Source organism: Fusarium vanettenii (genome assembly GCF_000151355.1).
Source record: "Fusarium vanettenii 77-13-4 chromosome 11 genomic scaffold NECHAsca_32_chr11_3_0, whole genome shotgun sequence".
Classification (NCBI taxonomy): Eukaryota; Fungi; Ascomycota; class Sordariomycetes; order Hypocreales; family Nectriaceae; genus Fusarium; species Fusarium vanettenii.
This window is the reverse complement of record NW_003315853.1, coordinates 129,103-144,600: the sequence shown is the minus strand read 5'-3', so window position 1 is coordinate 144,600 and position 15,498 is coordinate 129,103. Positions and strand designations below refer to the sequence as shown.

The window sequence follows — 15,498 nt, the reverse complement described above, 5'->3', positions numbered from 1 at the left end:
ATTTATATCCAGAATCCAGGTTTGATTGAGTCTCAATCAGGGACTTTTCCTCTCCCTCAGACATAGTATCACCCAGAAAAAAAAAACCTCTGCTGCTGATACACAACCGCTTTCCGTCTCAATCCCGGAAAACCATTACTTTAAGTTATTTCATAAATCTCAACTCAGGCCTATCGCTGCTTTAACATGAGTCACTCAAGAGTGTTGATGGTGATCCTTATCAGTAGTCTCAGTACACTAAAGGAGACGACGTACAAGGGTCGATTGAGCAGACGGACGCAGGTTATACACCCTTACAGCGGCAAAACAGACACCACGATGGCCATATCGACTAAAATGCCCTTAATTACTATCCCCTGTGACTTCTGGATTATCTTTGTGCACTCGTTCGAACATGACCCTACTCACCTCCTGAAGTGAACGGGCATGGATTTACCCGAGTCCGAGCAAGGATCTAATCCTCCGCCTATGCTAAGCCATTTCAAGCGCCAGTCAAATCTGACAGCTGCAACAACAACCACCTCTTCACCTCCATCGACACCGTCCTCACAGATTCACAGTATGGCCATTGTCGTACCAATCATGAATCAGAATTCCTCAGGCGCTCTGTCACTACCGCCGGAAATATGGGACAGCATTTGCGCGCTGCTGCTTAAACCCAGCTTGTCTCGTCTGAGGCTCGTTTCTTCTGGATTTGACCGTATTGCCCTACCCTGGGTCTACAGAAACCTGCGTCTTGAGGGCTTTGGTAACTCTGCTGAGCGCTTCATTGAGATCGCCAAGTCCCCTAAGCTTCGCGACCTAGTCCGAGAGCTCACGGTGGACACCTCGGTTGGCCTTGAGTTTTCATACAAGTCCAACTGGGCGTATCCATTCCCTGCCTCTTTTATGGATGCTCTGCCATATCTACGTTATTTCGGCTACCTTGCGGCCCTCCACCTCCGATTTAACGAGTATTGCGGTGAGGATGATCGGAGAGGTGTGAGCATGGAGGAGACGTGGGACTTTCGATATGGTGTCCTCGATACTGTGTGCCACTGCGTTGCAGGCATGTGGACTCCCGATAAACAGATCGAGATTGACAAGAAGAGCGAGCACCAGTGGCAGGAATACACCCGAAAGCGCGCTGATCCTGAGGATGATCTCGGCCTCCCGTTTGATCAGGTCATACAGCTCAAGGAGCTGACAGTCACGAACCTGGCCGATTTCTACGACACTCATCTGGTTGCCTCGGGAGCCTTGAAGAAAGTCATGTCCCTTCCAAGTCTAACCGACCTTAAGCTGCTCATCGCCACCGAGATTGACGAAAGCATGAATGATAGCCCTGTCTTCTATGAGGAGAAGTACGAGTTCTTTGACCGTCTTCCTGAAACGTGGCTGGCCCCCAGCATCAGCGATAACTTGCGTGTCCTGTCGCTGTACTACAATGAATACTGGGGCTGGCTCCCGAAGATGGACTTTCGTGGCATGGCTTTCCCGCGGCTTAAAGTGCTCGCGCTCGGACAATACGTCTTTAGCCACGACTGGCAGATTGACTGGATTGCCTCTATCGGCCAGGAGAATGGGAGTGGTGGTCTGGAGGAGCTGTATCTCGACGACTGCCCCATTATGTTCCAGGCTCTTCAGGCGAGTCCATTGGATGAAAAAGACCCTGGATATCCTCTTCTCAGCACCATACTTGACGGGGCGGCTGAAGATCTGTTCAAGTACCCAATGAGATGGCATCATGTGCTTCCCCGGTGGGCTACGGCTCTGAAGGCCTTGAGGGTTTTCCGCATGGGCCATGGATCATGGCACTTTGCACCAGAAGATACGTTCAAATCTGTCCTTCAAGAGTTTCGGGACGTTGACGAAGATGTGCTGCGTTACCGCCTGTCCCAGAACTCGCACAGGAGCTTTGCTTGTCCTGGACCGCTAGTCAGTGACTGCGACGGCGTTGAGGATCCTTTCCAGGTGTGGGAATCGGGCAAGTACGTGAACGGAACCGGCATCAACGGGAGTGGGGCATACAAGTTGCAGTATATCGAGTACGAGCATATCTCTAGTTCACCTTGGATGGAGACGTTCTGGGATCATATGTCTGATGATGAAGGCTTTGAGCCGGAGGAGGGAACGTGGGTTAAGGACCTTGCTGCGTTTGAGGCGCTCTGTTCTGCAGTCGAGGCGAGAAGGTGAGGGGGATTCGGAAACAAAGTCAGGTCTTTGTGAGTATGGCACGACCTCTTTCTGTTTACCGGCGTATTGTATGAGATTTGAATGGAACTTGTCCTACTACATGAATCTTGACCTAGTTGGAATAGAGGCGGCTTGATTGATAGGAGGCTGCTCGATCTTCTCGCTCAGTTCCCATCAAGGGCCGGGCTGCAACTATACTAAAGAACAGATTGAATAGGGAGCTCCTCAATCACTCACTAGGGCAGTCCTGGTCGAAACTAATTCACACAAGTAGTGTAATTTCCCAATGTTTATTTATCCCAAGATCCGTGCTATCTAGTCTTCCTTGTACACGTCGTACTTGTACTTTGTCCCTGGGTGATCGTCCCGCAGTCCAGCTTGACCCTGACCATACACGCTCTCACGCAGCGTATGACCTGCCTCATCACTGCTAGGTGCCTCTGGATACAATCCGCGACGTCGAAGCTCAGGAATGAGAAGCTCAACAACCTCCTCGAAGGTTCCAGGCGTTGTGACGTATCCCACGTTGAACCCATCCAGATCTCCCTCTCGGATCCATCGTTCCATCTCGTCTGCAACCGTCTGTGGGCTGCCGACTGAGACAGGGCCAAGGCCACCGATGGCGGCTCTTTCAGCAATGACTCTCGGCGTCCACTTTGGAACCTTTTCACTTGTTGCTGTGAAGGCGTCAAGAAGACTCTGCACTCTATGGGGTTCCTCTGAGTCGGTAGCAGTGAGTTCCTTGTCAACAGGTACCTTGGATAGGTCGATGCCAGTCCATCCACTAACTAGCACAAGGCCACCGATAGTAGAGGCATACTTCTTGACCTCCTCAAACTTCTGCTGGGCCTCTTCATCAGTGCGTCCGATGATTGGAGTAAACGTCGCAAAGAACTTGAGTGATTGAGGGTCTCTACCCAACTCGGCAGCCTGCTTGCGGATCGCCTGGACCTTGGGCCTCAAAATCGCGGGAGAATGAGACGAGACAAAGATGCCCTCTGCGTGTGATGCGGCAAAAGTAGAACCGGCCGACGATGTACCAGCCTGAAACAGGAACGGGGTCCTCTGGGGTGATGGGTCTACAATGTGCCGTGTGTCAATGTCGTAGAACTTTCCGTGATGGTGAATTGTGCGGATCTTGTCGGGATCAGCATAGCTGTCGAGCTCTGGGTTTGGGGAGATGGCATCATCCGCCCAAGAGCCTTCCCACAGCCTATCACTGTTAGCATCGATGTCTTTTCGGGGCAACGTATGGGCAAACACACTTGTACAAGACGCGTAGATACTCATCAGCTTGTGCGTATCTTTCGTCATGTGGAATCGGGCTCTCTAAACCGATGGCCTTGAAAGCAGCCTTCTTCCAAGAAGTCACGATGTTCCAACCGATTCGACCTTTGGTGAAGTGATCCAGACTCGAGAATCGCTTAGCCAACAAGAATGGGGGTTCAAAAGATGTGGAAGCAGTGATGGCAAAGGAGAGGTTCTTGGTCACAGCCGCCATGGCGGTGATGGGCTCGAGGAAGTTAGCAGGTATTTTTCCGTCTCTGCTCGTAGACTCACGATAGTTGGATCTGTCATCGGCCATTGGGCAGCACGCCGGATACAGTTGTCCAGGCTCCCTTCGTATGTGTCATATCCACCGTAGGTGTCTGCAAGGAACAGGGCATTGACGCCGCCCTTATCCAGAAGCTTGGCTAGGTCGATCCAATATTGCAAATCTCGTTTTGTTGCAGACTTGTCCACAGGGTTCTGTATGTCTTTAGTAACTCACTTAAGTAACTGAGCGAACGGGTCGAACACTGACCTTCCATTGGCCTGGAGACAGATGCCCAACGGTGGACATGTCAAAGGCATTGATCAATATTTGCTTCTTCTTCTCATCCTTGTCACGGATGGGGATAGAAGTCTCCGCAGCTGGTGCTGATGCCATTTTGAATTGCTCTCTGTTCAGTCTCAACGCCGGTTGTACGTAGTTGATTGAACTCAAGGCCGGGTTTACACTTGTATACTTATACCCGTATCAACTGGCAGATCAGAGGGGTAAACCTGCAAGTCGTGAGCACGTCTTCGGGTTCCCCATCTAATGCACCTTTTCTACAATGGCGTTTCCTCGGTATGGTGGTGTGGGATTTCTCCTGCCCTGCTATTCGCCGATATGGACCTGGCGTCATCCCGATATGAATGTCACAATCATGTCAAAGATTAGGCGCCCTCTACATTTGCGGGGTTGATATCAAATACCGCGTTTTAACTGCCGTCTTTGGAAGATTGACTAGCTCAATGGTGGTTAATAGTCCAAAGCAATGGTCAACTTGCGTCCGCAATCGGCGAATGAAGACGGTCGGTTGATGACATCGCTGTTTCTTTGCCATTACGCTGGGCCTGATTGGTGAAGAGTATGGTCATCTTATTTTGGGTTAAAAATGACTGGTCTATTGCACTCTTTCCGTATAGGTACAGAATATCTCTGCAGATAGGTTTGATGCTTTCATTAACGATGGCTGAGCTACCTTCGGCCGAGATCTTATGTGACTTGATTCTATCTCCAAGGTGATTCTCAGTCACAACAGCACCTTCAAACCCCCTCTCACTCGCTTGTCTCTCCCTTCCTCGTCTGGCTAACAGGCGCCTCCTTAGAGTCGACAGGGAATGTGCCATTCTCTTCCGACTGAAGTGCAGCAGGCTGCTCCGCCTGAGGACTAGAGAACTATTAGTGTCTGCGTGTATCTCTAGGTAATGGCATAACTTACTCTCTATTCTTCAGGTATAGGTGAAGTATGTGAGTGGCAACTAGCAGTCCGATTGCACACCCCAAGCAAAAGGCGAAACCCTTGGGGAATCGAGGGGCCTCCACGGTCTTGAAAACAAGTAGAGGGGTCCAAGCCGTGGAAGACTGGGAGATGGCGTTGATCAAGACCAAGGTGAATGACCGTTCCGCGGGTGACGCACGCAGTTGCGTATTGACCCAACCGTGAAAGACACTGGACATGGAGTATGCCGAGTAAATCGTAGAAAAGGCGAACCAAAGAGCTGCCTCTGGCACCCTCCATATCACGAGGATGATCAAGCCGATGATGTTCCACACGTGAGCCATGGTAATAGCCCAAGCCGGACCAAGTACCAGGTCTGACGCGAAGCACACAAAAAGTGTGTAAAAGATGCCGAGAGCAGGTGCAATAGTTCCCAACTCGTTAACTCTGGCAGGAGAAAACCGGTTCAAGCTCTTGATCCAGAGTAAGAATGAGCCAGAGCTGGCGTGAATACCGGCGTTCCAGAACAAGACGTCCACAAGGATGATGCCCCAAAATTGAGGTCTGATAATGACTTTCTTCAAGTCTCTCCACTTCATCTTTCCGTGAGATTGGTGTCCTGCGCGTCTGAGCCTCTTCTCTCCGACGTCAATGTCGTGTTGGTTGAGGACACGGCGGTTGGGTTGATCAGGCGTGCCGGGGAGGACGAAAAAGCCCAAGATGCCGATGGGAATGGTGATAACTGCACAAATGATGTACATCCATCGCCATCCTTCAAGGCCCCTCACGCCATCGAGACGGGAGGAGGCCCCGGCTTGGATGAGGCCAGCTGTTAGGGTGCCGAGCGAGAGACCAACATAGAAAACGCCGCCTCTTCGACCGATTTCATCTCCACGATACCAGGATCCTATAAGAATTAGAACATTGCCAAGAGCCTTCTTCAGTTGTAAAGACATACCGAACAGATAGTGCATCACGGGGAAAAACGCAGCCTCGAACCAACCAACCAAGAAGCGATACGCAGCCAGTTCAGCAAAGCTGGTCACCCGATATTGCAAAAGAGTAAAAATGCCCCAGGCCACATCCAAAAAGGGAAGAAGCCAGTGGATTGGGATATAGGTTAGAAGAAAGAAGAATGGGATCTGGCCAACGACGGCGCCGATGATGTAAAAGGTCTGAAGTTGAACGAGTTCATTGCCCTTGAACCCCAGGTCCTCCTTAAGACCGGCCACATAGGCATTGTCTAGGGGGTGTTAGAAAGCACGAGCAGCATACAAAGTCCCAAAAACTTACTCAGGTTGGACTGGTCAATGTACTTGACCCAGTATGCAAGCACAGCATAAGGAACAATAAGAGTATCAAGCTTGATGATAAACTTGCGCTCCTCCTTGGTATCAGTATCAGAATACCACTGAATGTGATACCACTTTCTCCTTGCGGGGCCAGCCATTTCGAGAAAGGATGTAGAAACTGCAGAGTCGAAGGATCATGCAAGGACAGTTGCATCAAGGAACGGCGCAGTTTAAGACATTTTAGCTAGTAAACGTAGCACGGGCCTGTGCAACAGAGATTGCAACGATACAGACTTTGCCGTGATCGGCGGTTAGTGTTGCTCTAGCATGGGAGAGTGCTGCGAACCCATGCAGAGGCCATGGCTTGGCGGATTGCATAATCGGGTGTGTTTTTGATGTGACAAGCGCTGTTTGGAATCTTTTGATGCATATCCTTGTAACATGCTGCCGGCCGCTAGAAGGACGTAGCGTTTCCGAGGATGCGGTATTGGGATTCGCTATACCAGGCACCTGGTGATACCTAGCCGGTTGCACTTGTCCTCTTTTCGATGTGAATCAAGTTTAGGCCATGATTTCTTGTATAACTTCGGCCTTGGTTTCTGTTTAACAACGAACTCAAAGGCCATGATAAGATGGCCAACGTGGCCCTCCCAGCGACTTCCTCTGCCTGCAACACCACGCTGTGCCAACTCGCTTATCCTCGCTGCAACCCCGAGCGGCATCATTCCGACAACCCAAGCCAATCTCTGTAAAATTCCCCTTCTGGACGGGTGTCATGTTGAGTCGATCTGCTGGGGATGTGATGCTGTGAAGAGTGGGGTGGATGACGTGCTCCCCCAGTTTGCCATGTCGCAATCTGATCCTTGAGTAACGCTTCGCAAGTGGGTAAGATAAAGGACCAAAGCGAGTCAGAAATCGAAACAAAGTCGTCTTTAGCTTATCTCGCATCTCGAAAGGGTTATAGATCCCGAAGAATGCCCCTCTGCGTCCGACTTGGCGGAATACGCAAAACAGATAGCTTGCTCTAGCGTCGTGTATTGGACATTGACGTCTTGGCAGGAAGCGGCGATGGTGGTTTTAAAGGGCTCTTATGAGTCTAGAATGATCTGATTCTCATTATCAACTTCCTTGACACAGACACTTGGGTCAAACGAGGGTGACATGAGCCCCAACCAACATTGAGTCATTAACAAGGCAAAAGACGCCACGCCACTATCGGTTTTTTTTTTTTTTTTTGGCTATCTGGGTATTCAAGTCTTTTCTTATAAAGTAAATCCAATGGCCTAACAACCTTCACCGGAGGGCAAAGACCTCGACACTCTGGATGGTCTCCGAGGCGAGGTTAGTGATATCGTTTCTCGTACTCGACAGCCGCGACAATAAAAGACCCAGCTCCCCGAAGGTCGTTCTGTCTCAGTCCAATGCTAGCATAATACTATTTCTGTTAGTCTTCGGGTAATAGATGCCAGGATTTAAGCTTACCTGGAACGTGGCGTTGCTACCCAAACTCCCGACAATGACAGTATCCTCCCAGTTGATAGTCCCATCGTCGTTCTTGGTGACAAACATCTTAACGAGCGAGCTGTAGGCCTTCTTGGCGACGGCACCGTAGCTCTTTTCCTTGAGGAATCCAAGATTCAGTCCCTTGAGCCAGCCAAAGACAAACATGGCACTTGCGCTACTTTCAAGGTAGTTGCCTTCGACGTCCTCGTATTGTTTATCCATAATGTTCCACCAAGCTCCCTTCTCATCTATCGACTTCTTCAGGCCGTCTGATAGATTGACAAAGTAGCCAAGAAGTCTCTTCTTAGCAGGGTGGTTGTCAGGGAAAAGTGGAATTACTTCCAGGAGGGACATATAGTACCATCCAATAGCCCGAGCCCAGATCAATGGCGCAGCACCCGTGACGGGATCGGCCCATACAGCCTTTTTGCTCTCGTCAAAGCCGTGAACCAGGAGGTTGTTCTTCTTACGGGTGACTGAGTCGATCTTGTCAAACTGGAGGGCAATATCGTCCCACGCCGTCTGGTTCTTGGGCTGAAAGAGCGAAACCCACTTGGCGTAGAAACTGTCGGCCATGTAGATGCCGTCCAGCCACATCTGGTTGGGATACACGACGTGTCGGTGCCATAGTCCTCCTGTTGGAGTTCGTGGGTGCTTGTCGATCATTTCCTTGATTGAATCCGCGGCGAGCTTGTACTTCTCTTCTCCGGTCTTTTCATACCAGTACAAAATGTTGTTTCCAATGCGGTAGTTGTCCAATGAGAAATGAGAGTAGTTGAAGCGCTTTATCACGCCGTCATCGGTGAGAGCAGCATCTATGTGGGAGCGGTAGATGTCATTTAACGTTTTGTTCTTGCTGGCATCGAGGACGCTTTCAAAGCCAGTATAGAGCGTTGCTTCGCCATAGCCAATCCCCGGCTGGACACCAAAGCGGATCATGGAGTCTGTCAACCATTGCGCATAGGCTGGCTTGGGTGCCGCAGCCGCGGTCACAACTGTGACAACCGTTGAAAGGGTAAGACCGTGCAGAAACATGACTGTAAGAGAGACGTGCGAGATGGTTGCCTTTCCACATGGTCCTTCGTATGCATACTATTAAGCTTACTTATAGTCCGAATCTTAAACACTTCCGTCTTGGCACTCTCGAGCCAGAACGAGGAAACTGCCCGGACGGAATAGATGTGATTGTTCCCGCCGGATGATCTTGATAGACTATGCAAGCCTCAAGTGGTGGAAAAATAACACTCCAACCGAGCCCATAGTGTTACTCATTACAAAACTTTATAGTTGCAGTCCAGCAGGGAGTTGCAGCCTGACTTGCGAGAATCCGATTAGTGGAAAATTGTTCCGTCGAAGTTTCTATGTCATCCGATTTCCTGATCGGCAGTTGATCTCTTGCGGGGTTGGAACGGCATCCGGGGAAAGTCGTGAAAGTGCGGAGGATCCGTGATATCCTAGGGTATTTAGCCTAAACGTTTCCGCAAACTGTGGTGCTCCTCGCCTTTACTTGGCCTGGTCGGGATCATTACGTTCTCTACTGCTTCATTTGCATGACTGCCTGGGCGATGGCGAGGGTGTCCTCGACTATGAGACCCATCACTAAGAAACATACTGAACTACCCAGTCCTGCGCAATTGCTAATGTTGTTTGGCAATTCCACGCTGCCGTGAGAATATTTGTGCAAATTTATAGGCGCAAAGGATGGAGGCAACTAAGGGCAGAGTTGTGAAAAGCAGTTAAAGACAGAGATGAAGCTTGCATATGCGAGTAACTCGTACCTAGACTACGGCTTATACGACTGAGACTTGACCGATACCTCCTTGCTTTCAACCAGGTCTGCAGCATTTCTGCCAACACTGAATATGTATTCACCAGCCTCAGCCACCCATTCTTTCAGCTTCTCGCTCCAAGACGCAAAGTCGCGAGCATGGACGGGCACTTCAACTACTGCCGAGGCATCAGGCGCCAAGGTTTGCTTCTTGAAGCCAACCAATGTCTTGATGGGGGTTTCGGGCTGTCTAGTTCTGTTCCCCACGTAGACTTGCACTGCTATAGCTCCCCCGAGGTTGCCAGTGTTGGAGACCTTGATACTGACAGTCCAACTATCCTCGGGAGTTGATGAGACGACAAGGCCTGAGTAGCCAAAGGTTGTATACGACAGACCAAAGCCGAAGGGGAAGTTTACCTTGTCCGCTGGGAGAGTGTCGAAGTGCCTATAGCCAATGAAGACACCCTCGGCATAGTTGACGGTCAGCTGTCGCCCCTTATAGTCGCCAGGGAAGTTTCCGTATGCTAGACAATCCTCCAGTCTCTTTGGGAACGTGCAGGTCAAATGACCCTCAGGGTTTTGGACACCCGTCAAGACATCAACGATAGAGTTGCTGGCCTCTTGACCAGGGAACCAAGCCTGCACTAGGCCCTTCACCTGGTCTAGCCAGGGCATTCCAACGGCCACGCCAGTTGAGTTGACGACTATCGTGTTAGAGTTCGCTGCAGCGACTCCCGACACGAGACGGTCCTGACTGCCATCCTTTGGGAGGTGGAATCCAACCTGATCCTGCCCTTCCGTCTCCCAAGAAGGGGTATGGCCCGTAAAGACGACAGCGTAGTTGGCTGACTTGGCGAGATCAGTGGCCTCAGTGAGCAGATCTTTATCATACTCGGTAGCCGAAATGTAGTCCAGTCGTACGCCAACCTTGCCTTCGAGAATTCCAAGGTCTTCGCCTTCAACGTGTTCAGGCGGCGAGCTCGCGATCAAGATGTTGTATTGCTTGCCGGCTTCCAGGTCAAACTTAACAAGGGGAGCCGAAACTCCACCAAGCAGGAAGCTCATAGGATCGGAGCTCTTTTCCTCCTGCTCGTATAATAGACTCCCATTGATGGTGACCTTGGAAGGGCCTAAGCCAGTGGGGGTGAAGTAGTAGGTAGCTGTTTCAGGGGCAGTAAAGGTTCCCTCGAGCTCAACAGAGGTATTGACCACATCCAGATTGTTGTGGATGGAAACCTCGGAGTTAGGGTGGCCGTGAATGACACTGTAGGGCTCGGATTTTCCGAGTTCAAACATGCGCCAGGTAAAGCCGGGGTTGCCCTGGACATCCTTCACATGCTGGGTGATGAGAGGCAACTGACGCATGGTGTGCGCGCCTGTGATTGTTAGCCTGTATCCTCACGGATTAAAGGACAACATACCCTCGGCAAAGGTTAGTTCAACGTCCTGGTCTTTGAAGGCGTCCTGGAGAGCGTCCCATGGGGTAACCTTGCAGTGCATGCTGACAGAAGCGCTGCCACCGCCGTGGGCAAGGCATTCCTTTGCAAGACCCAAGATAGCGATCTTCTTCTCCTTTACCTTGACCTTGTCCTTGGTCAAAGGCAACAGTCCGTAATCGTTCTTGAGCAAAACCATGCCCTTGGCTCCAGCTTAACGGATAAGTTTTTGGTGCTCAAGCCTATTGATAGCCTGTTCCTCTGGGATCTCTGGGTTTTCAAAGCAGCCGTGGAGCTTGAGAAATTCCAATATGTGCAGCGCCCTGTCGTCGATGACTTGTTCTGAAACCTTCCCAGCTTTAACGGCTTTGAGGACGCTGTCAATCTTTCTCTCCAGCAACAAGTGACTCAGCGGTTGAATTCACACCACCCCAGTCACCACGAGGCCGTCCCAACCCCATTCTCCTAGCGACACGGTCTGAAGGAGAAAGAGATTCGAGTCAGCATGGCAGCCATTGATCTTGTTATAGGACGTCATGACGGCGTGGGGATTGGCTTCTTTGATGGCGATTTCGAAGGGTTTCATATAGATCTCCCGCAAGGCCCGATCACTGACGATAGTGTCGACGCTCAAGCGCTGGGTCTCTTGCTCATTGGCGACAAAATGCTTGATGGTTGCGGAAACGCCTGTCGACTGGATTCCCTGAATACTTTGCGAAGCAAGCTTGCCGGCCAGATAGGGGTCTTCAGAGTAGCTCTCAAAGTTTCGACCTCCGAGAGGATGACGATGGGCACACATGGTTGGCCCCAAAATGCAGCGAGCCCCCTTGGTGATAGGTTCCTCGCCAAGGGCCACACCCAGACGACGAGCAATGTCGACATCAAAGGTTGACGCAACGTTGCAGGCAGCGGGAAAGCAGGCGGCAGTCACGCTGTTCATGAACGTTCTACCTCGTGCGCCATTAGGGCCGCTACTCGTCTATCTTTAAGTCAGCACTCGAGACCATAGAATCAAGTCAGTTCAAGCCGGGGTAGTTGTCCGTAATTACCTTGAGAGCGGGAACACCCTTTTCGGGAATGGCCACAGTCTCCCAGAAATTGAAGCCCGCGAGCAAGGAAATCTATTCAAGGTTAACGACAAAGGCCGAAGTGAGATCACTATCATCACATTCCCTTTTCCTCAAGTGTCATTTTTGACAGAAGTGCCTTAATGTCGGTGGTTGCCATTGTGAGGGGGTAGAGATGGTTTGATAGATAAGAAAAAGGGGCACTTTCATCACGGCCATGGCAGGGTTTATAAAGTTTACACAACATCTACCAAAGCGGATATACCACTGAAGTGGTGAGATACTGAGACTTGGGAACTCATTGCCTGTACTGCCTAAAAAAGCTCCTACATTGTCAGCTTGCAGCATGTCGTGGAGCGATTGTGCATGGCTGCAGATCAACACGTATAATGTCAAGTCATTCTTGCACCCTGTCCGACCTTCAACGGATCTTTAACCTCTATTTCGCCATGGGATGCGTAATAGCAAACGTCGGTGAGCCAAGACTACGGTCGAAACAAGCCATGATGAAATAGCGGCTTGGTATTTCTTGATAATCCGTTACCGTGCTGCGTGCACACGTACATTTACCCGACCAACAAAACAACGTATGATCCAAAGAAGGTGTGTCGGGGCTAGAATCAGACGATCAAGAATATTTCATTCATAGGGTCAAGCCAGACACTTATTGGTTTAAGAGTGTATCGCCGGGATGACTTCGCCTTCTCTTCGGATACCCACCATCCTCAGGATGAAGTACTTGACGTAGGATCTGTAGGATTCCAAGTTCCACCTTTGCTCAGTGGACTGGAAACGGAGTCGTTAGCTACTACCTGTCTATCATTCTCAACTCGGTGGGAATCACCTCGGTTACGCATCAGACCCTCATCTCCGCTTGCCTAGAGTTGTGGAATCCCTTCTGGTCTATGCTTGCTGCGCTTAATGTTGATCGACTTGGCAGACGAATGCTGTTTATGAGTTCTGTAAGTGGAATAATCTGATACCTCAGTTTAGCATACTGACAGCCTATATCTAGGCAATCGCCATGCTAGTAGCTTACAGCATCATCACCGGGTTATCTGGAAGCTTCGCGTCTACTTGAGACTCTAGTACCGGCCTGGCTGTTATACCTTTCCTCTTCATGTCAGTTTCCATGGGCTCCCTCTGCACGTCATCACCATACTGACATCTTCCTAGTTACTTTTTCGGCTACGATATTGCTCTCACACCTCTCGTCGTGAGCTATCCCATCGAGATCTGGCCTTACAACACGCACGCCAAGGGTTTGGCGCTCACCCAGGTGGTCTCACTAGGTTTCACCTTTTTCAACACCTTTGTTAACCCGATCGCCCTCGACGCCATCCGGTGGAAGTACTACTTTGTATTCCTCACCACCATCATCGTCATGATCTTTGTCCTGTGGTTCTATTACCTCGAGACCTGCAGCCTTACACTTGAGAACGTGGCCTTATTGTTTGATGGCGACTCGGCCCACGTGGGTGTTGCGACAGCTGAGAACGCCATCAAGACCAGCTACGCAAAGCATCAGCACGTCGAAGAACCTCAGACCTAGAGCGCGCTTGAATTGGTAGAAGCGGGTGTGCACAACCTCTTGAGGTCGCCTCTAGAGGTTGCTCCACCATGATTGTTATAAGCAACAGGGTTTGATGATGTGCACAGATTAAAAGCAAGGCATTAAGACTCTATTGATTACTTCATTCCTTTCTTCCCACTTGCAAGTCCGCAAAAAGCATTCCCAAAATAGAGTCTTTTTCAAGTCAATCAAGATCTCTGCAACACATCAACTACGAAATCCATAGCCTCCTTGCTCTCCTTGAGCCCGTACTTGAACGCCAAAGGGAAACAATGCATTTGCCCATCCCAAGCCAACCATTCTCCCCTGATGCCCTCCTTGTTGCAATTGTCGCGAAATGCGACAGCTTCTGGCCCGAGAACATCATGTGAAGCTGTTATGCCGTGGACTTTGACGTAGTTTCGGGCTAGGACGCTGAGGTCTGCTTGGATGGGCGATACTCGAGGGTCTTCGAAGCTCCAGTCCATGCGTAAATCCTTCTCGTTGTGGCCTGCTCTCGAATCAGTCCCTGCCTGGCTCAAGCCTGTTGGTTCAGGACACCAAGTTCTAGCTGTGGAGTTGATGCACGAGAAGGTGAGCACCGGGTCAACCTTGTCCACTGTCTTGATATCCGGGTGTTCGTGACGGAGGTCCGTGGTAGGACAGATGGCTAGAATGGCTGTGGGGGGTGCCAAATCTTGTTCCTGTGATGTCTTCAAGGTCCATGTTGCCACAGCCAAGGCAATATTCCCTCCTGAGCTATCTCCGGCCACAACAACAGCCTCGCCAGCCCTTGCTGCCTCTCTCAACAGCATTTTGTAAGTCTTTTCGATTTGGGGGAATGCAACTGAGACTGGATCTTTCGGCGCCAACGGTATAGACACAAGGGTGATCTTGGTATCGGGCATGCGAGACACCATTTCAGCACAGAAAGACCAGTGTTGATTGCTCGGTGGCATCTGCCATCCTCCGCCGGCGAAGTAGATAATTCTTCGTCGATAGCCTTCTCTTGCTTTCCCGGTGTCTTTTCCGGTCGGTTTTGCTGTCAGGTCGTACACCCAGAGACCCTCAACTCGCCTCTCCTTCACCTCACATCGGTTTAATGCGGCCTTGGGTGCATTTATCCGAGTCGAGTTCTCTGTAGCTATCTTTCCCGCCTTTACCAGGGCAGGTCTGAATGGTTTGATGACGGCCTGGACGACCCTCGTCATGAGATATCGTTCGTTTCGTTCGTAAACTGTGATGGTGCTTTGGGGCGGGCTGGCCGGATAGCCCGGGTCTGCATCTTGGGCCATTCGTGCTAGAGCCCGGAAACTGGTAATTCTTGGCTTTGAAGTGGAGAACGGATGAAACTGAAATCTGTACGAAATGTTATGAAAAGGAAATAAGTTTGTCGCTCAACCCGAGAAAAGGAGTCTTTGACTGGGCCGTTGTGCAACGTCATGAGCTGTGACATCATGACTTGGCACCTCAATCAAGGTCCGGTCTCAAGCCACAGACAGTGAGGCTCAGCCTGATTGGTGAGCCATTGAACAAGACCAAGGAAACGGGAGATTTCTAACTCTATCAGCTATTAACGATAAGCATCATTTCTTATTCATAGTTTATATCATTTCACCTAAATACACAAGAGGTGTCTAAGCGTGCAACTCTTGGGGTCTCACACGGAATGTGCGTTAAAGATGAGGAGGACATGAAACGCTGCCCAGGCGTCATCCAAAAGGATTAATGTTGAAGTCGAAATAAGTTATCTTGATAGGACCAACATACATGATTGGCGTCCTTGTTCAAAGTTGTTGTATCTGAGTCGACAAACCGAGCTGTTAGAGGCATTCAATAGTTCCACGTTCTCTTAAGTTATAAGAATAGAGATGAAGCTTTCCTACCTTCTTGATGATAATATCATGTTTTTATCTCTGCTTTTTTTCATCAAACGCACGATTTGATCGTTGCTA

The 15,498-nt window shown here is 50.2% G+C and overlaps 7 protein-coding genes across 7 annotated transcripts; 2 read left to right on the top strand and 5 right to left on the bottom strand.

The window, feature by feature from the left end:
- Positions 1-582: 582 nt before the first annotated feature.
- Positions 583-2,175, top strand: NECHADRAFT_52099 (uncharacterized protein; the record flags this gene model as incomplete). The annotated part of the gene is made up of 1 exon (XM_003042754.1): positions 583-2,175. The coding sequence occupies one exon, from the start codon at positions 583-585 to the stop codon at positions 2,173-2,175; it is 1,593 nt and encodes a 530-aa protein (XP_003042800.1).
- Positions 2,176-2,490: 315 nt separating this feature from the next.
- NECHADRAFT_97291 (uncharacterized protein) lies at positions 2,491-4,105 on the bottom strand (the record flags this gene model as incomplete). The annotated part of the gene is made up of 4 exons (XM_003042664.1): positions 2,491-3,388; positions 3,441-3,688; positions 3,736-3,909; positions 3,980-4,105. The coding sequence occupies 4 exons, from the start codon at positions 4,103-4,105 to the stop codon at positions 2,491-2,493; spliced, it is 1,446 nt and encodes a 481-aa protein (XP_003042710.1).
- Positions 4,106-4,762: 657 nt separating this feature from the next.
- NECHADRAFT_97290 (uncharacterized protein) lies at positions 4,763-6,375 on the bottom strand (the record flags this gene model as incomplete). Its single annotated transcript, XM_003042663.1, has 4 exons — positions 4,763-4,874; positions 4,926-5,832; positions 5,884-6,168; positions 6,219-6,375. 4 exons carry the CDS (start codon positions 6,373-6,375, stop codon positions 4,763-4,765), a joined length of 1,461 nt encoding a protein of 486 aa, XP_003042709.1.
- A 1,184-nt stretch (positions 6,376-7,559) lies between these two features.
- Positions 7,560-8,755, bottom strand: NECHADRAFT_52013 (uncharacterized protein; the record flags this gene model as incomplete). Its single annotated transcript, XM_003042662.1, has 2 exons — positions 7,560-7,652; positions 7,700-8,755. The coding sequence occupies 2 exons, from the start codon at positions 8,753-8,755 to the stop codon at positions 7,560-7,562; spliced, it is 1,149 nt and encodes a 382-aa protein (XP_003042708.1).
- Positions 8,756-9,503: 748 nt separating this feature from the next.
- Positions 9,504-12,151, bottom strand: NECHADRAFT_86655 (uncharacterized protein; the record flags this gene model as incomplete). The annotated part of the gene is made up of 4 exons (XM_003042661.1): positions 9,504-10,864; positions 10,910-11,137; positions 11,381-11,895; positions 12,093-12,151. The coding sequence occupies 4 exons, from the start codon at positions 12,149-12,151 to the stop codon at positions 9,504-9,506; spliced, it is 2,163 nt and encodes a 720-aa protein (XP_003042707.1).
- Positions 12,152-12,682: 531 nt separating this feature from the next.
- NECHADRAFT_86654 (uncharacterized protein) lies at positions 12,683-13,543 on the top strand (the record flags this gene model as incomplete). Its single annotated transcript, XM_003042753.1, has 4 exons — positions 12,683-12,735; positions 12,797-12,953; positions 12,985-13,079; positions 13,168-13,543. The coding sequence occupies 4 exons, from the start codon at positions 12,683-12,685 to the stop codon at positions 13,541-13,543; spliced, it is 681 nt and encodes a 226-aa protein (XP_003042799.1).
- A 209-nt stretch (positions 13,544-13,752) lies between these two features.
- On the bottom strand, positions 13,753-14,838 carry NECHADRAFT_52205 (uncharacterized protein; the record flags this gene model as incomplete). Its single annotated transcript, XM_003042660.1, has 1 exon — positions 13,753-14,838. The coding sequence occupies one exon, from the start codon at positions 14,836-14,838 to the stop codon at positions 13,753-13,755; it is 1,086 nt and encodes a 361-aa protein (XP_003042706.1).
- Between the last annotated feature and the right edge of the window lie 660 nt (positions 14,839-15,498).